General features: G+C 39.3%; 2 protein-coding genes across 3 annotated transcripts; one reads left to right on the forward strand and one right to left on the reverse strand.

Moving 5' to 3' along the window:
* The first annotated feature begins 2,653 nt into the window (after nucleotides 1–2,653).
* Nucleotides 2,654–5,629, forward strand: znhit3 (zinc finger, HIT-type containing 3). Its single transcript, XM_004557438.4, has 5 exons — nucleotides 2,654–2,999; nucleotides 3,658–3,689; nucleotides 3,807–3,872; nucleotides 4,328–4,405; nucleotides 4,524–5,629. Exons 1-5 carry the CDS (start codon nucleotides 2,932–2,934, stop codon nucleotides 4,715–4,717), a joined length of 438 nt encoding a protein of 145 aa, XP_004557495.1. The 5' UTR covers nucleotides 2,654–2,931; the 3' UTR covers nucleotides 4,718–5,629.
* myo19 (myosin XIX) lies at nucleotides 4,899–19,982 on the reverse strand. Of its 2 annotated transcripts, XM_004557437.4 has the most exons (24): nucleotides 19,725–19,982; nucleotides 18,407–18,518; nucleotides 17,765–17,913; nucleotides 17,386–17,499; nucleotides 14,654–14,783; nucleotides 14,498–14,567; nucleotides 14,302–14,404; nucleotides 14,099–14,195; nucleotides 13,879–13,955; nucleotides 13,186–13,276; nucleotides 12,871–13,036; nucleotides 12,572–12,645; nucleotides 12,365–12,486; nucleotides 11,724–11,837; nucleotides 10,804–10,980; nucleotides 10,562–10,699; nucleotides 10,342–10,449; nucleotides 10,158–10,228; nucleotides 10,001–10,074; nucleotides 8,644–8,786; nucleotides 8,321–8,450; nucleotides 7,945–8,030; nucleotides 7,508–7,831; nucleotides 4,899–7,430 (listed from the first exon to the last, which is right to left on the reverse strand). In XM_004557437.4, the coding sequence occupies exons 1-24, from the start codon at nucleotides 19,782–19,784 to the stop codon at nucleotides 7,317–7,319; spliced, it is 2,844 nt and encodes a 947-aa protein (XP_004557494.3). In that variant the 5' UTR covers nucleotides 19,785–19,982; the 3' UTR covers nucleotides 4,899–7,316. The 2 variants fall into 2 exon arrangements, with proteins under 2 accessions (XP_004557494.3, XP_076745084.1); XM_076888969.1 differs by lacking the exons at nucleotides 4,899–7,430; nucleotides 7,508–7,831; nucleotides 7,945–8,030; nucleotides 8,321–8,450 and adding an exon at nucleotides 9,775–9,911 and having other exon boundaries at nucleotides 8,698–8,786.
* Between the last annotated feature and the right edge of the window lie 9 nt (nucleotides 19,983–19,991).

A 19,991-nucleotide genomic window follows, 5' to 3' on the forward strand; every position in this document is an offset into this window, starting at 1 on the left:
TGAGCTAAACTGATAAAATAATTGTTTACACATGCTTTTAGCCAAAAGATACAGCGTTCCTCTTTATTTTAGCGAAGGTAGTTTTAACCATAAAACGACATTTATGTACTTATAGTTTTCCCACAGAGAAACAGTTTTGCTAGCGCCTGTTGACTGGTCCGTCGAGGAGTTACGACAGCGCATACTCCTTTTGAGGCATCTGTGTACAAACGATAACTAGATGTTTGAAGCGTGGTTAACAGAAACTTTATCCGCGTATAAGAAGCAGCTGGTTATGGTGGTTGAAGATGATGCCATCAGGAGACTGGTGCTACAATGCTCTCTGTTGCTGCTGGCTTCATGCCTGAAATCAAAATGGCATGTGCCGTAAAATGGCTCATGGTGCTGCGATGTCGCTAAATTTCACAGAAATGTGTTTAATACAATTGAATTCCGGAAATATCTATATAAAGCGTATTTAAATTATCGCAAAGGTGTCTAGCAAAAATGTTTGCGGAATGTAAATGTCGCGGGCTAAACGTTGATCATCCTGAACTAGCTCGCGAGCGCCCCCTTTGAAAACAAAAGTCCAGAAAGGGGGTGTTTACTCTAAATTTACAAACTCTCTGGTATGTCCGTGTGCTCGCCTCAAAAACAAAAGGAAGTGGAACAGCCGTGATCACATGACTGCATGTATTAAAACACGGCGTGACATCATATGTTTACTCGCTGCAAGAAACTGTCTGCGAACAAGTGCTGCTCTCCGTGTCCAAATGGCGACAGATATTGAAAGACTGGTCTCTTTCGAGGAGGCCTACTACGATCAGTACGACTACTACAATCTGCTAGAGTACTCGGGCCACGCTGGCGGTAAAGGAAGATCCAAGAGGGAAATCGAGCTGAACACAAACCGCCATTGCCCTGCAGGGCACGAGAGGAAGATTGCAGAAAAATATCACAATAGCCAAATGAAACGCAGGAGAACCAAGAGCTCGTCATCCTGATGGCTTTTTTTCTGCGATGTTTACAGGTAGCTATGGATTGGTGTCGTCTGAACGTTGTGTTTATGTTGAACGGTTGTGATAGAAAAACAATCCTGCCTGGAATTTGTACAGCCCAGCCAACGACGCCATGCCAAAACAGTTCACACCCATAGAGGAGCAACAACACCTGCCTTTGTAACAGCAGTCAGGAGATCGCGATCCGTCCTTGACGGAGTAAGTGATATTGTGCATTGTGGCCTTCAGAATGGACCGAGCGTCCCCACAGCTCAGGCTAGCATTGGAGGAAAATAAACAGGTTATCATTTGTCAGTAACTGGATCAGTTAATTTCTCTTTAGCGTTATTTTTGGCTGCTTTGAGCTTTCGGGCTGTTTGTCTGTCAAAACAAAAATTAAAATATGCGGGGCTTTTTGATATTTCAAAGAACAAACTGCTCATGTATAAATAAAAAATACCTGTAGCGCCAGCCTGCCTTCTTTAAAAAAAAAACAAAAAAAAACGTATATGTCAGCAAACCTAAATTTAAAAGGGAAACATTGAGTTTGTTTTACTAAACAATGTATTTATGTTTCTTTTTTTAATATGATTCTCCACACAGATTTCGGATTTCTGATGTTGACCATGGCCAAGTGTCTCTGCCTTCTTGACCCAGTGAGTGGAGTGCTGTGACACCAGGAACGTGCCCATTAGTCATAAGGCAGCCCTCCATTCCATAGGTTTCCCTGTAACAAGACACCCCCCCCCCCCCCCTTCCTTCAAGTTACAGCTGTGCAAGAATAGTTAGTGTTAAGCTATGTAAGTCAGTGGATTGTGTGCTTGAAAGCTAAATGTATAGATGTATACATCCACTGTGGGTGCAGGAGATATGCTGATTTTAAATCAAATAAAAAGTTGATGGTAATTGAACCAGTGTCATGTTTTCATTTGAAATGGGGTTCGATTCCATGCGGCAGTGCTTATTTGTATCTCAGAACCCCTAAAGGACATGGTATATGGGCATATCATATCATAGAGGGGGGAGTATAATTTGCAGAGCAAAGACATTTGGCTGGTGCTTCTCTATTTATGGTTTTTCTTAAATGTTTTTTTGCTTTATAACATAATAACAATGGATCCATAAAAGCAAATAATAATTTAACAGATTAGGGATTAAGGAAAATACACAACACTCTGCTGTTTTTCGGATAAAATCTCTTATTAATAGAAGTAAAACTTTTAATCTAAATAAATGTATCAATATAAATAAATAAAAATATCTGTATACAATTCACATGCCACATTCGAAGTTCTTTCTCAAATAAGGATGTTGAAACAGGTGGTTGGTTACTATGGAGACATCTTACCCCAAAATATACCCAAAATTAGTTTACATACGTTGGTTTCCTGTGGCGGCATGTCATCCTTTTATATCGCAACTGTGTGTAGCCCAGAGTGTATATTACATGTATATCATTAATGTTTTTAATGCATTTTTATGATTTGGGGATTTTACTCAGCAGACACACATCTGGCCCCATCTTTGCCTGGCTTATAAAGCACTATCTACCTGGGCCCATCAATAGCCATTACTGTAATTCAGTTCGTAGACACCAATTGCTGTTCGGATTGCGGATAAACATTTTAGTATAATGATCCAATAGTATTTGCGTGCGTGTGTGCGCGCGCAATCAAATCAGGATGTGTATCCGCAGCGGAATTTTGTTTGAGTTGGGTCTAAATATGAAACGAAGACAGATTTAAAATGGACATGAAGACGCCCGATATTTCCCGGTGTTTGGATTTTATTTTGTACTTTGTTTCTACCGGAAAGTCAAATTAATCTGTGATGCCTTTATTTTGAAGGAACAGCTAAACAACCGGAAAGCGTCATTTTTTGGTGCCTACGACTCATATACCGCACGCTAACAGACTGTTTTCCCTCATAAGTAATTCCTCTCCCTCAAAAGAAAATGCAGTTATGCAGTGTGTGCAGCGAACGGACTCCAAAATACCGATGTCCAGCCTGCAAAATAAGATAGTAAGTAAACTTTAACTGAATGTTTGTTTGCGGGCTAACCTATAGTTAGCATTTGTTTTGCTTAGCTACGAATACCACAGATAAACCTTTGGGAACAAATACTACAGTAGTCAGTTCTTTAATCTGATTTTTTGTAAATTAGAAAGAAAAAAAAGCTAATATAAGCAGCTTGTCTACCGAGAGAATGAAGAGGTACATTACTTTTGTGACGTTGGACTTCACTGAATATACTCGATACTTGTTACTCCGCTTAATAAAAATCAAAGATTTTGTATTCACAGATTGTCATTTAACAAAATGTGTGTGCAGTTAGCTTAGCAGTAAGAAAAACATTGTTTTTATTACTGTGTACACCACATGGGACGGTAACCCACATAGGTCAAATCGTGCTAGTGCAGTTTTTCTTCTTTGTGCTGTACCGCCAGTAGACAAGCTGACGACAGTGCTGCCACCTGCTGGCATGATGTCTGTCACAATCTGTGATTGGCATCGACATTACCCGCTCAGTGTTGTCATGTTCCCGTTGATGGACTCTAGAGTGTGTTTTAAGTTTGTAATAAATGAAGATGCCTGTTTAGAATAATCACATGTGAAATGTGTTAAACACTGTTGAGTACTTTGATGTGCTTGATCCTTATGAGTGTTTTGGCTCTTACAGTTGTTCACTTGGCTGTTACAAAAAGCATAAAGGTAAATTAGCTTGTTCTAAAATTTTCATTCACATTTTTACATGAGCTGTGGCTTTACTCCAAAGAGATGTTTCTTATCATATCAATAAGTGGTTTTGTTTTTTTTTCCTGTTCGCAGATACCTGCCTTCCTGTTGACAAGCCTGCCCCTTCAAATCCTGAAACAAAGACTGCTGTGAGCACAGGTACAGTTACATTCCTCTCATCAGCACTGGGATTATATGGTCTATTTACTAAATAAGTAATATTACAGCTGCATTTAAAAGAAACATATTTAGAATATTACATGATTATGCCCTCATCTAAAGGGTGATATGCTTTTTCTTGAGCACCGTTTTAGATTTCAGTCTTGTTCATTTAGTCAGAGTTGTGAACTAATACTGTATTTAGAGGTGATGATCTGAATTTTAAAAATATTTACATTACAGTGACCACAGCACAGACACAGGTATATAATCATTTGGGGAAGATGAATTTTATACATTTGTCATAAATATTTGGCCTAAAGTTTCCAAATAGTTTCGTTTAAGCATAGCTTCAGTAAATGAAATCATGCTACGGTCTGTGACAGTACTCCTGTCTGGCATTACGAGTAAACCTAACACCTAAAAAGAATTTCCCTTCTTTGATGTCTTTGCAGAGTCTTGGAGTGTTGATGATCTTCTGCATGAAGATGACATCACTGACAAAGTTCCTCTGCAGAGGCTCCAGATGTTAGGTATTTCTCCAGCACCCCTTCTTCATTTTTTGCACTTGAAATTAAAAGCTTCGTGCAACAGCAATGGCACGTTAACACAAAGTAGTGTGAGAGTAACTGCTGTTTTCTTTATCTCCAGGCCAGTCAAAAGAGCTAAAGGACCTGCTCTGTAATCCTCATCTGAGGCAGTTATTGTGCTCTATAGATGGTGCAGAGCATAAAGAGGATGCAATGAAATCCGCCATGCAGGAGCCGCTGTTTATGGAATTTTCTGATCAGTGCTTGAAAATTGTAGAAAATGATGCAAAATCAAGTGAAGATGCCAACTTGTAAAATCCAGCTTTCATTTTTTTAAATATATTTTTGTAGTGTTGTTGCTGCAGTTTGTGTTGGGACTTCAAACTACATTATGTATATAATGTTCAAATAAAAGCCCCAACTTTTTCAAACTGTAAAAATTCCCAGAGTTACCATTAACAAGACTTCACATGTAAAGACTTCAAGGGGAAAGTGATGATTGGAAATCCAAACATTTTAAAACTGACATTTCAACAAAAACATTTAAACATACAAGTCAATGGATACCGTGGTACTACTGACAGAAACGGAAGAAAATAAGAACAAAACAGTTAAAATACACAAATTCCATATTATAACTTCTGATAATAACCTGGACACGTTTGCATATCTAAGTCATTAAATTTGTGTGGATAAAATGAAAAAAGGAAATCTCTTGAAATTAAAAGTGTGGAGTGAGCGGCTCCAATGATTTCTATGATTGTTGCTAATGTGTTTGTTCAAAGTTTAAATATCAAAGCTGATCGTGATAAGAAAAATCAAGTTTATCATACACAAATACTGTAGTGTAAAAAGACTTTGGTATATGTTACAGTACTGCATTGCTTTGGATGAAATTCACACAGTGGTTCAGACATATTTTGTTGACGTGCATAAGACAAAGAGCAGCGATGTAAATAAACCTGGGTTCATCCTTTTTCACATCAGTGAAGTTTCTGTTATGCAGGGTGTCTACGGCTCCTTGAAAGTTCTTCAATACTCATCAATATAAACCCTTAACGTATTAGTGTGGATGTGTCTGATGTGCTTTTACTCAAGTTATTGAGAATTTCTGGCACACTATTCCACTGTTTTTGCTTCCTCAACACATTTAGATCATATGACTTTAGTATTTGTACAATAATACCCTTGTTTGCCTGTTTTCATTAAAATACTGTCGACCACCAATGGTTCCTCTCAGTTCTATGGTAGACACACCTACAGTGTCGATTTCAAAATCCTGTGTCATGTTTGTCGCGTTGACGAGGTTTTCAGACAACTTGCTCCGACCTTGAGGTCGAGGTCACTGACATACAAACTTGTCCAACATTTTTAGTAAACACACCTATGGTATCACCTTGTTCTCCAGTTATTGCATTCACAAACTTAAATGTCCGCGCTGCCTGCCTGGTGGGGTGATGACAGTACACAATCAGCCTTTTGCTGCTCAGGGGTAATAAGAAAAAGGCTAATGATTAACTAATTTTAATGGTGCTTAAAAACAACTGCCTCAAAAATATAAAAATCCCCGAAGCCTCAGGCCAGCAAAGTGTAAATATGCACGACCAAGCTGTCGATTACACTGGTGGACACCCTGAAAATATCAGAGCCTGCTCATCAGTCAAGATAAAGATTCTGGGCTATTAAAATGGTGTAAGAATGAAAATTAATAAAATACATTTTACCTGCTCATGCCTGTAGACACCCTGTCGTGTAATCTTGTTGATTACATAAGAATGTGCATGCTTTTGAAGTGCAATATTCGCTTAACGTGCAATATTTGCTCGATTACCATTTTCCTCCTAGCAGCAACCACAAAACTACACAAGAATCAGAAACAGAAGACTGGAAAAATTAAGTCACAGATACATAATCAGCCCAATAAATACATGTACAGCTCATATGTGGTTTGATCGTGGATTCTAAGAAAGGCACTTGTCTCGAGGCCTAATACTCTGATCATCTATCAGGAGACAAAAGCCTGCAGCCCTGGTATTTTTTTTTCTTTTAAAAAAGTGCCAAGATTATGCCTTAAATTTTGAGCTTTACAAAGATTTCTTTTAAAAAGAGTTAGTGTTTATCCTGCATCACCATAATCCCATCTACACCATGTGCTGTTTTCTACATGTGACAAACATGGCAAGTTCTGTAAAAGAATCCTCTAAAGTTGATTCTGTTCATCTGGACGTAGCGTTTTCAGTGGGAGAAACATTTCATCACTCATCCAAGTGACTTCTTCAGTCTCAGCTGACTGCAGGTTTCCCCAATCTTATAAACAGTACATTTGCATAATGACTGAAACCAGCCCACTGAAGGAACAATGGGGTTGGGAGGTCAGTTCCTTCATCATAATTATGCACATTTTCATGACCATTGATCAACAACCACTGATCAAAGCCCACTGATCAATGGCCATGAGTACCATTCACAGAGAAATGTGAATGGTACTTCATTTCTTTCTGTAAAAGAAATGAAAAGAAGGGGTTACGTTATCTTAAATGCAGCTGAGGATTGTATCCATTCTCCTCACTCAGATTTGGAATTTTAGGTGATATATTTATATATATATTTTGTCATCTCTGGGGCCGTAAGGCAACTGGAGGTGATTTTTAGCACTGCACCAGCTTACATAAACGCTTCTGATAAATAATAATTATGCAAGGATGCAGGTTTTATAATTCCCTTCATCCCTGTAAGACAGGGTAAGATCAGTTTCGACCTTCGTTTAAAAAAAGAAAACAAAAAACAAACAAACGTGGCAATTAGTGTTTTAACCTACATACACAGTGGCAGCATGAAATAATACCATGTTTCATGTCAGATTATGGAGAAGCAGCTGCTTCACTGCAAGAAGCGTTTTGCACTGAGGCAGGGGTTACAGAGTTTTCTCTAGCAGGATCTCATTGAACCCCGTCACGTCGCTCTTCAGGTCCGGCTGCCTGTCAGCGTAGAGAAGCGGAGATCGCTGACAGTGCAGCTTTACGGATCCCTGTGCAGGAAACGAGAAAGAGAAGACCATCAGATGAACAAAATGAAAACGTTTCTGGAAGGTGTTTGTGTCCTCACCTTGGGCTGAGCCCTTATGGAGGCGAGTTCCTCCGTGTACTGGTTGGTCTTCACCTGGTACTCTCCCCTCCTGGATGGCAAGTTGAGGGAGGTGATGACAGACATCATCTTCTGGAAGCCTGTGGCTGTCAAAGACACAGTCATGGACGGTGCAGAGGCTAGAGCCAGGCCCATGGGCCACCCTTGCACCGTGACGGGCTCCGGGATGGTGGAGAGCTGTACTGAGCCCCGTTCCCTGATGACAGGAGTCAGTGCGGGTGTATCCTCCTCCACCAGGTCCTTTGCGTCATCAAGTTCTGCTTCAGCCAAGGATTTCAAGAGTAACTGCAAGAAGATGTAAAAAATAATAATAAAAGCAAAGTTATTTACAGATTAACACAATGAAAAAAAGCAGTAAAACTTAACACATGAGGATAAGCGTTCAAATATAATCTCACCCTCCACTTCCTCCAGGTGCTCTGGATGACTCCAGCTGCTCTGTTCCATCTCCGGACACGATTCCTGACTAGCCAAGACCGCACCGCTGCAGGCAGTTTAAAACAAGTTACTTATTCTAAAGGTTTGTTTCTCTTGCAGAACAAGAACCATAAATAAATAAATAAAGCACCAGTAATAATAGAACATGTGTATTGAACAGCTGAAGTAGTTATTTGTGATAGGCTCTGTCGTTAAAGGGATAAACAGCCTGAATACAGAGTGTGCAGACACCGGCAGCTGGTCACCGTGGGCCCGGCCGTCAGGTCAAAGCCTGCAGAGAACCTGCGGGAACAGGGCCACACTTTGCATTACTTCACAGGCGCATTATGAGTTCACCTGCTTGGATCAAAGTAGCAGACTGGCGGTGGGTGTGTCGTCTGCCCCGCTGGTACCGTAGCCAACAGCACTGAATGGTAAAGGCGCAGTGAGACAGGATCTTCTTCCTCTGATCTTCCAGTAAATCTAACTGTGAGACAAGTCAGACAGGTCAGTGTGCTCAAAAAGAAAAAGAAAACTGGAACATTTATACCACTAACTAGACTGCATAGCAAACAAACAAAATGCAACAAAAAAAAAAAAAAAAGAAGAAGCTGAAGGAATTCTAAAAATAAATAAGCTTGTTTGTTTGTAATGAAACACACAGATTTTAAATGACTGACCATCACTTGTGTGAGAAAAACTTTAGTCCTCCCACAATGCACCAATGTACTGTGCTCTTCACTCGGACAGCGGTGTTTCAACGCCACACTGAGGATCTTCTCCACATGTCGCTGAGGACAAGTGTCAGCTTCCAAATCTAACACTGAAGGCAAGCACAAGTTAGATTAAGTGATCCACTAAAGATATAGTAATGTTCACAGTTGTGCAGCACTCAGACTGTGAGACTGAGGTTTATCACACAGTAACAGCGTGTGAGGTTAAAAAGTGTAACGGGTGAAGAACAGCAAGGGAGCAAACACATCTGAATCAACAGCACAGCTTCCATAGCCGCTGTGCTGTGAATTCAACACCAATTTTTTAATCTTTTAACATGCACACGGAGAGGAACACAGAGGAGATATGAACTTTTATAATAATACACAGCATGTTGCAGCATTCAGGTTGTGCATGCACGTGCTAAGAAGTTACAGACTTGACAGCAGCTCTGTAAGTCTGTTTAGGCATTTGTCCAACTGATGAATCACTAAGGCGAGCCTGCTTGCTTACTGGAAGCACATTGCTCAGCGGTTAGTACTGCTGCCTCACAGCAGGAGGCTCCTGGGTTCGAAAGCATTTCTTTAAACACTCTGATCCACCTTCGGATCAGTCTGTCAAAATCCAGCTATTAACGCGACCCAGTAAGATCTAAGGAACATTAATGTCTAGATCAGGTGTTATGTCATCCACAGGTGGTTCTTTTGACCTTAATAAATCCTTGCAGTCTCACACAGCATGCAGAAATAAAAAGAAAGCACTGTGCACATTTACATAATTACACACTTTACATTTTATCACAATATTTATGATGTGGGCTGTAAAAGAATGTCACTAAAACAAGTACAATTAATATTCAAGATCACTAAAATCCATCTAACGTCAACTCCATGTTCACACTGGACAAAAAGTTGGGAGATTTCCCAAACCATTTTTGACCATCATCCTTATACTTTACTAACTACAAAAAAAAAAAAACAAAAAAAAAAAGACAGCTGAACACAGCAGTGAAGCTAAGTGTCAGTTGATACATAATAACTGAGAAAAAAAATGCAGGAACATGCAAGGCAAGCTCCAACAGTCATGCATGCATTTACCTGGAAAGGTTGCAAATTTTGTTTGTTATTTTGTTTTTAATGCACCAAGTTAAAAAAGTTCCCAAGGAGAGTAGAGTACTGAGGATCATGAGAGGGTAAGAGGGCTACTGAAGGAAAAGCAGAATAAACCAGCAGACCTAAAGAGAGGAGATAAAATCACTATTTTCCCCAAACACGAAACATGCGAAACTGACCAGAAATGGATTCAACCACAAGCTGTACTCACCAACACTGTGACCCCCCAACTTTATGTGTTTAGCGATCAGTGCGTAACGTTGCAGGAAGCTTTGGAAAGGAATCCTGTGCACCAAAAGACAAGACGTCAACCAAAATCCAGCAGAAATTAAATGGTACATTAGGCTGATATTCCAATAAAGTTTCACCTTATTGGAAATCCAGCAGCACTAATATGGATGGTCTCCACAATCCCGCAGGCCTCTAGCTGAATGATAACCTGAAAACAAACAGCAAGGATCAAGTGAAACCTTTGCCTTTTGTTCAAACATGTCAGTGTTGTCTTTGTGGTGTTAAAACACAGATTATTAAACATGGGAGTAGACTGTCTACCTCCTCCTTTTTGAAAGTCAGTGGCTTGCACTCAGGGTTTGGCTTGATGCAGCGAGTGTAGTGAGGAGTTGTGAAGTGGAGGATTTTCATCAGGGTCTCCAGTGAGTTCTACAATGAGATATTAGCAATTACCAGTGCCAGCACTAAAGCCTCCAAACTATAAAAGAGGTTGTGACTAGCTTATATTGCCCTGATTATGAAGGCTAGAGCTGGATCCTACCTTGAACTTGGAGACCACAGTGGTTTTACCAGGCCCCTTTTTAATCTGACTCTCAGTTTCATTGTCTTTGAAGATCTGGTGAAGAAGCTGGTTGTTGGACTTTTGAAGCAGGCTAATTAGCTCTGGTGGCACTGGGTCCTTAAAATAAATACATAAATAAATGAAAATCAGTATCTAAGCAGAAGTGCAGTAAAGGAATACATATTCAGCTTATTTCTGACACAGCTGAAAGCTTTTCTCACCTTGTTTTTCTCCGCCATGCCTTCTATCTGATAGCCAACTTTGCCGGCGTAGTGGGCCACAGTGAAGTGCGGCACCTTGCTGAACTTGTCCCAGCTGATGTTAGCATTGTCACACAGCTCCTTCTCCAGACGAACTCGGAACGTTTTTGCATCCGAGGCTCGATTTAGACGACTCTCCTACAATATGTAAAAACACAAAACAAAACATGGTAAGATAAATTTGCACATGTTAACACTTCCTTACACAACTATGCAGACTGATTTCTTGTGTTTTTAGGATTCAGAAAAACTGTTTTCAGGAGTTTAGGTGATTATCAAAACGAGTCGCACTTCTTTTGATTTTACCCCCATACTGCCTTTCAGTGAAGACCAACCGAAAGGTTATTTAGAATGCAAAATCAAGCTAATGATTGAAGGTCTGATTTTGGTGGCTTTTTACATTCTCCTTTTTTTAAAAAAAATTTTTTTTAAATTTATTTGTTTATTTATTTTGGAAATTCCATTTGTGTTTTGTGGTGTCTGTCAGAGAAATAAAACCACAACAAAGGCCTCACATTTACAGACATCAAAGACATTAACAAGAAAGTGCCCCAGTAACATCGCCAAAAATCAGACAGCTATGTGCAAGTGACACATCTATCATACATATCACCTGGAATTATTCAGGTAAGCTACAAGGTATAAAAGACCTCTGGTCATGAAATGTCCACAAAGGTGGTATTCTGATGGTAGTAAATTGTATTCACTTTGCTTATCTGGCACATTTACTACTAGGACATTTAAGAATAAAAGTAGACAAGAGAAGAAATGGTGTAAAATTAAACCCAGCTTGGTAAAATGTTGGAATTTTGTTTTTTTCTGCTTTTTTTTTTGAGTCTGCACGATATTTCCTTCTGTTTGTTTCTTAATGGCCAGCATACCTCATTAAGAAGAGAGAACACACTGATGGGGCTTCCCTCTAAAAGATCGAGGCAACTTTGATTGTCTTGGTATTTGACAAAGGACCACTGCAAACCCTCTGACACATACTCCTCCTGGAAAAAGTAGTGATTAAAAAAAAGAAAGAAAATTCACATACAAGACATTTTAATCTTTTTTCAATCGCTAGAGCTTTTGTGAAAAGTGAAGAACCCCCTGAAAGCCCAAGGTCAGAGGAGTACACTGCAAAAGAAGTTCAACATAGCCAGGCTTTCTTTGCATTAGCTGGTTTGACCCTTAGCAAATGCTCCCTATGAGTGCCACCTACTGTAGTGAAAGGCATTATCAGATGATGGTGATAAAAATCTATGTAGAACATACAAATTTAATAGTAAAATGAAATACTGACATTAATGCTGCAGGAAAAACAATCTGATGATCTAGCTGCTGTTCATGTCTAATATAGCAGTTCTGAAACTTTTCTCGAGATGCATTTAAACATCTTATTATCCCATAGCCTAATAAAGGAGATGTTGAAATCGCTTTAGTTTGTTGACAGATTAAATCTGAAATCTGCTTGAGCACTCAAAATAGCAGCCCACTGAGAAATCTGAACAGATTACCTTCAGAGAAACAAAACTACCTGCTGAGCTCTGAGATAATGAGCCACAAAGTGCTGCTGGAGTTTCTCATTGGCGTAGTTGATGCACAGCTGCTCCAGGTTATTGGTCTGAAAACATTCAAAGCCGTACACATCTAGGACTCCTGAAGATTACAGAGGAGTTCTGTGAGCTTGGCTATAGAGCTGGAAATTCATGTTCAGCACTATCTGAGAAAGTAATGCTTTTACCTATGAAGTTGCACCACGTTGATTTATCAGCACATATGCTGTTGTTGATGAATGTAACCAGCCATTCAAATAACCTGGTGGGAAAAGTCACACACTTATTTTCAAGCATGGAGATGCTATAATGATTGTAAACAGACAATATTCATGTTTACTGTAAACAGAAAACGGCATGACGGTTTAACATTTAAGTCTTTGACGACAGCAGAGTTTCCACAAACATGTTCCCACATCATCATCCATTCTAGCAACAGTTTTTTTGCACTCTGAGAAGTTGTTGATGGTCAAATGGAGATTCTTACTGGGCGTAAATGACTTTGGCTAGACAGTCTCTCCTCACACTGCACTCTGCCTGAGAGCACGGCTTGAGCACGCTTTGCTTCCCCGCCTTCAGAGTTCTTACTCTTAAACATGTTTGAAGCTCCTCAGCAGGAACACACAGCAGCTCAGCAGCCCTCTGCAAGAAGTCTAAAGGCAGGAGACAGGTGTGGTGATGTCATAGAACTTATTACTCAATCCAACAAAAAACATGGAAATGTAACTACCATATATACCTAATCATTCATTATCTGGAAATGTTTTATAACAAATGTCAAAAGCAAAACAATATCCAGTACCTTTAGATTTTGCATCAAGGTGACAAGGTTGTGATTCATCTGCTGAAGAGGAGAAGCTGACATTTCCCAACTGGAGAATTCCTGCTAATATCTGTAACGTGTTACAACAACAGAGAGAGGGAAGAAAAGAAAAAACACTGCACATAAACCACTGAAAGTTAAAGAGCTGAGATAACATGCTATCCCCACTCACCACCCACGAGACCCCACGCCCAATGTCCTACAGCAGATTTAGCCAGACTGACTCAGTGGACTGGCTTAAAAACTTTCTAATGGTCCAAAGGTTAACCTGATAGGAAGTATCAGAAACTCAGATTTTGCTTTAGAATCTCCATCTGTAGACAAGCACTTCTTAATTATAGTACAGCAAGATTATATGACTGACGTGGCTAAGGGGTGCAAACCCCAGACCACCCTCTGAGAAGCACTTATACTTACATTATAGTGGGCTCTAAGTAAGGAAGTGTTTATTAAAAATGCATCACATAATACTTGTCAACAACTTTTACTCTGAGGTAGAAGATCTAACAGCACTTGTTACTTGAATAATGCATTTTGGTCTGTGGCCTTCATTGAGAGCTACATTACAAACTGCACTTTAAATAACATTTTAAAATGTCCAGTACATCTACCCACCAATCCAATCAACAGTGTGAATGCAAAGAATGCAGAGTAGAGGATATCCTTTCTTACCCTAAATATTTCTCCTTGCCTTTCTGCATTGATGCCCAGATGAACCATTGCTTCCACTGTCTCATGGAAACAATCCTCTATAAAAATTTAAAAAAATTTTTTTTTTATATTATATAGCTGTTACCAAAAAAAACAAAAATGACCTGGGTCTAAAAATGAAATTAAATGTAAAAATGAGTGTAGACATGTTGCTTAATACACATAAAAAAAGGACACCAACCTTCAATTGTTTTCTCGGAATTTGGCAGCCAAACAAAACTTTGGTCATGTGACATCTTCCACTCTTTCCGCTGCTCATCTGTGGCCCCTTTCATCATCTGAAACATTAAATCGCTCGCTGTTCATGTATGTTAATACTGAAAAGAATTACTACATATCTGGAGTAAAACATCTCTGAGCTGTAGCGCAGCTCTGTTCGCTCGCCTGGTAGAAGATGTGGAAGTTTCTTTCATTAGCTGGTTGGCAGGCCACCCTGGTCTTCTCCAGTAAATATGTCTGTACAGACGCCCCAACTAAAAGTTGACACCTTTAAATAAAAACGACACATTGACCGCAAATCTGGGAAAGTAAGAGAGAACACTATTCAGACGATGCCACCTCAAGTAATGTTTGTAAATACCTGTCCAGCTGTAGCTGAATGTATTTTCCGAAACGACTGCTGTTGTTGTTCCGGAGCGTGCAGGCATTGCCTAAACGAAACATATGCTAATGATGATGAGCGACCGTTTATGGGATTCAGTTTTCACATTAACAGAAACACCTCTGTTTCTCTTACCAAAAGCTTCCATTACAGGGTTGGAGTCCAGCACTCTCCTCTCGATCCTCTCCACTGTGTCCTGACTCTTCACCACCGAGACGGACGCCACTGTGGCATAGTACTTCATCAAGCAGCGAGATGTCCACGTCTACAAAGAAACAAATCATTAAGAGACAAGCAGAGTTTTTTTAAGCATATATTAAAATGTGACAAAAAAGCAACTTTGGGCATGGTGGAAAGAGAATCTAAAAATAATTTTAAAACAATAGTAATAAAAATCTGTGATAGGAAAGAATGCATGAGATGTTTATGCCAGTCAAACTACTGCAGATACCGGCATACAACTTTCTGTGGGATGGTGAATTTGGGTTGTCTAGACTATAGCATGTATGATGAACTGCAGTAAACAAGGAGCAATATTTTGGGGGCATTAATAAAAACAGACAGATGTCAGATTACTAAGAGCCAGATCTAATAAACAGGGTAAAAACTGTGTCATGTTGCAGTAGCAAAAAATGTGCTGATGGGAGTGAAAAGTTCTGTGGGTGACCTAACAATATGCTAAGCTGCCACTCGGTTATTGATGATGTTACTTTGACACAATTTTTCTATTCTCCAGGCTGTGTGAGGCTGTGGGTGGGGAATTCCAGGCCTAAAGGGCTGGTGTCCTTCAGGTTTTAGATATCACCCTGGGTCAACAAACTTGAATCAAATGATTAGTTGCCAGGCCTCTGGAAAACTTCCAAGACATGTTGAGGAGGTAATTTAGCCATTTAAATCAGCTATGTTGGATCAAGGACACATCTAAAACCTGCAGGACACCGGCCCCTGAGACCTGGAGTTCCCCCACCCCTGCTCTAAAGTAAGTTCAGTTCACTAAAACTCCACTCTGCCACATTAAAATATCTGGATTACTCTATAGCAGAAATATGTGTTACACAGTTATAGGACAGACTTCTACCAGTCTGTGGTAGCAAGTGCCATTGTCTGCTAGCAGGATAGGATCAGTCACAGAGAGGCCAACAGGATCAACAAACTGATTCACAAGGCTGGAAGCATTGTTGGGCAGAATCTGAAGGTGTTTGAGTCAGTGAGGGATAAGAGAACAAACTAATCTGCATCACGGACAATTAATCACACACTACTGAGGCAGCAGAGTTCCTTTTCCCTCAGACCAATTCAGCCTCGCTGCCATACAGAATGCTTCAGCATGTCATTTCTGCCGTTTCCTGTGAAACTGTGCCATAACTCTTCTTTCTTTTCCTTCCATGACAGGTGAACACATCGGTCAGGCATGAGACTACACACACATATTTCTGCATCACACATTGTTGCAGCAGTTTCTTAGATTTAAAGTGTACATATTTATGAATGCTATTTGCACTACTCTATTGAACAATTTCAGTCTCACTTTTTATTCTTCTCCAACTTAAACACATTTTTATTTTGTTTTTGTTGTTGTGTATATAAAAATGATTTGCCCTCCCACAGTATGCGCCTGTGGCTCTTTCACCTTTACTATGTTGTTTATTTATTGTAGACTGTACCGTTTTTCTTCTTTATCCTGCCACTGTAACACAATGATTTCCCTTGTGGGATCTATAAAGGATTTTTTTATTTTGTCTTAATGACAAACTCTTTCCAATAATCTTTGTCCCCTCATTCCAAAAACCACATATATGTGATTCATTGAAATATTCTCCTCCCAGAATTTTGTGCTCTGAAAACGAAACTCTTACACTCATTTGGAATAAGGCCAGCTGCAAAGGTTCTTGTGTCTACATCTTTCAGTCTCAAAACTAACACTGCACCTCTTTAGTAAATCCCGACAGCAGCTTTTAAAACATCAAAAGAGGGTTTTGCCACTAAATCTGGCTCTTAGTGTCTAATCAGGTTAGTCCATATACAGTAAACTGGCTCATACTCCCACTTGAGCAGCCAACTTTTTATGATACTGTTTAACCCAGTTTTCAAAAAACTTGCTAAGCTAAGTAAAATATAAATAAAAACAAATGTCTCTTTCCAGTAAGATTTGACTGGACAGTTTTCCATTTCACCTCAGTCCTTCTTAAACAAGCTGGTGTCATTGCTCAATATTATTTACATAACATTACAGGTTTTTTCACTGTACAATCTTAATTGGTATTTGTGGAAGCAACAATGAACAGTGCTCACTTTTAGAAGTGTATGCAGTGATTTTCACCACACAACCGTGTCTGTTTTTAATTCAGGTTTTAATACCCGAGGGCCTGAATAGGATGGCTTTGACACTGATTTTTATAGTTGCCCCTTGCATTGTGATTTCACTCAATTTTATGATGAGAAACATCATTCTGAACTCAAAGTTTTCTTCAGAAAGACTTAGCCTCTTTGGGGTGCTTTCAATATTTTAAAATACCAGTTATGTTAATAATCGGTTACCAGCTGATCTAATTTAACATTCAATATTTTTTGGCATCACACCACATTTACAGATGGTCATTGCCCTTGTCCCAACATGCTGCAGATATCAAATTCAAATGAGCATATCATTTGCACAAAACAATAACATTTGCCATTTTTAACATATGACAGCTTGTCATCGTACTATTTTCAGTTAACTATCGTCTATTAATGATTTGCAATTCAAATCATGCAAAGTGCTTCTGTTTTGGACAAACCGTTGCAAAAAGTAACAAGTAAGCTGACATTCTGGTTCATTATTCAGTTAGCTTGCACTTTAAGCTTAATGCTGCATGTGTCTGGTTTACCTTTCCAGCACCACTCTCACCACTGACCACCAAGGACTGGTTCACCGGCTCCAGCTGGCCCCGAACATTCCTGTAGGCTTCTTCTGCCACAATAAAGATATGCGGCTTGAACTCCTGCAGGCAAAAATGTCCAGATTTATTAAATGGATGGTCATACTTACTGCATGCAGAGCACCCAATAGCTTAAAGACCTCCCAGATGTTAATAAAAGCAGTACTTTTGAGTTTCACTGAGTAGGTCTGCATCATTGGATGGTTTGAAACACTCACTGATGGCACCACTATTCATCTTCTCCCATTATAGCACAAATCTACAGAAATATACATCTACATATGATAGCCAAATAAAATAAAAAACAAATGGGAGCTGCTTGAAATACCTGGGGCTGATGAGCATAATGATACTCCTTCATCACATCCAGAGAGTAGAGGTCTGGAATGGGCTGGAAGGGGTTAAGAGCCACCAAGGTGCAGCCAGCATGGGTGTAAAACACCTTCATGCTGTACCTGACCTGCAGGCATTTCAGCACTGTCAGGGAAAGAACAAATATTATCAGACATTAAGTGGGAAAATTTGCATTGTTACAAATGTTTACAGATGCACCTACACAATGTTTTAAAAATAATAATCTGTACTGTAATGTAGTTTCCTCAAGGTTTTTTTGACATATGATCTACAAAATAGATCAGTATGACTACACTTATATATCAAAACTTAGATAAAAAGAATGAAAACGTAAGTAAAGGTGTAATGAAAAGGCTAAAGGTATAACACTGCATCAGCAGTCATTCACACATTAACATTTTATCAACCATGCAGATTTTATCTTGATGTGGACAAATAATACACTGCCAGCACTGCAGATCAAGATTAAGTTGCCATACAGTGGAAAACACTGCCTAAACTCAAGCTTAGTTAAATCATTTAAATAGGTCAACCAGCAGGCACAAGCATGCCCTATTACGTCATTGTATTTACATTATCAAGTGATTTAAAAGATAGAGACATTAGAGATGGATACCTGTCGCTGGGGTCACTGGGTTGACTTTGGTGAGGTCATCGTAAGTGTAAAGTTGGTCTTCATCAATGAGGAAGGCCTGAATTTCTCCCTCCAGTGAATCATTAAGGGACCGCTGAGGAGGATGGACTTTCTGAATTAATGCCTTCACCTATTACTTAACATCTCAAGTTAAGTAAATGCCAAAGGTATGTAAAATGGTTAGTCATTACCACATACGGAGTAAAGTGAAAGATAATAAACAAAATAAGGGAAAACACTTATTTTATCAATGAATATGGTTCAATTTTAAAGAACTAAAGGAAGCTAGTGATATTAAATATATTATTATTCAATTAAATCATACAATCACATCCCCTAGACAACTAGGTCTCCACTTTATCTTGCCATTAACTCAAGGCATGGGCCTGCAGGCTGTCTGACTGCTGTCAACAGTCTGAGGTGTGTACAGACAGCTTTAATCCAACAGCAGGTAGCCTACATACCATCATTCTGCAAGGCTACTTTTAAACCACGTAAATAATTGCATTAATTTAATGCCCATTACTAGACGACTAATTCCCTGGACACATTGACTCATAGCAGGTAGCCTACATGAAATCGCTGTTAGAGCAATGTTTGTCTTATTAAGCTAGTTAACCTATAAATATAATTACAAACATAACATATAGGAAGACAAAGTGATTTTTCTAGTTTTCCATTACCTGTGAGAACCTCCAGACCTTGGCTGTCGCGCTCATGCCAAACGCCATTCAATAATTTGCCAATTTAGCGAATGATGTTTATATACATTACATACTTGCAACCTAGCAACTACCTCCATGTAAAGCATAGTGTACAAACAACGAGCCACTGACCGGCCCAGGGCATCGCACTCTGAAATATACTTAAACACGTTCAAAAATGGCCCAAAACACGTCTATTTGACCATCTCGAGTCACGTTCCCTGGTGCTACCATACTTTTGCGTTATTAATGTCAACAACAAAAATGCGCAGCTATTCTTCTATAAGTGTAGCTTCGTTTATTTCTTACACTGCATGCACTATTTTCATCTTCATCATCATCATAAACGCTGCATAACGGAAATGTTATTGAGTCTCAGGTATTTGTGTATTAATAAAATACTCCAAAGAGAGTCCAAATTAGATCCAACCAATCAAAAATTGAGGACAGGTACAGCCTCGTTAATGTTCTCCCAGTCAAGTTACCTTTAATCATATTATTTATTTATTTATTTATTTTATTTAATTTACAAACCAAAAAGGCAAATGTCGTAAACAGAAAAACTGTGGACAGGTCATACTCATGCTCCAACTCACCGTTGCTCCTCCATTTCTATATCCTTCTCTAACGTCCCGTCGGTCGTCCACAGAGCTCATTGATTGACCGCTGCCCTCGTGTCTCTCTTAAAAGTAAGCCGAAACTCTACTTTGACAAAAAGCGTTGCTTTGTACTGATTAAGTTGGTCTTTTATTCTAATTCTCAGACCTAAAACTTATTTCCATTACTGTAAAAAAAAATTCCTTAAGGACAACCTTCGGCGAGCCTGCTGTCCCGCTTGTCTGTCTGACCGCCTTGCCCCCGAA

Source organism: Maylandia zebra, linkage group LG10 (genome assembly GCF_041146795.1).
Source record: "Maylandia zebra isolate NMK-2024a linkage group LG10, Mzebra_GT3a, whole genome shotgun sequence".
Taxonomy (NCBI): Eukaryota; Metazoa; Chordata; class Actinopteri; order Cichliformes; family Cichlidae; genus Maylandia; species Maylandia zebra.

Bases quoted from the DNA above. Each gene is read 5' to 3' on its own strand.
- znhit3 (XM_004557438.4), top strand. From the start codon at position 2,932: ATGCAGTTATGCAGTGTGTGCAGCGAACGGACTCCAAAATACCGATGT. The intron at 3,000-3,657 runs GTAAGTAAACTT...TGGCTCTTACAG, and splicing joins CCAGCCTGCAAAATAAGATA to TTGTTCACTTGGCTGTTACA. The intron at 3,873-4,327 runs GTACAGTTACAT...ATGTCTTTGCAG, and splicing joins AAAGACTGCTGTGAGCACAG to AGTCTTGGAGTGTTGATGAT.
- myo19 (XM_004557437.4), bottom strand. From the start codon at position 19,784: ATGAGCTCTGTGGACGACCGACGGGACGTTAGAGAAGGATATAGAAAT. The intron at 14,784-17,385 runs GTAAACCAGACA...GTTTCTTTGTAG, and splicing joins GTGAGAGTGGTGCTGGAAAG to ACGTGGACATCTCGCTGCTT. The intron at 14,196-14,301 runs GCGAGCGAACAG...TTAATGTTTCAG, and splicing joins ACTTCCACATCTTCTACCAG to ATGATGAAAGGGGCCACAGA.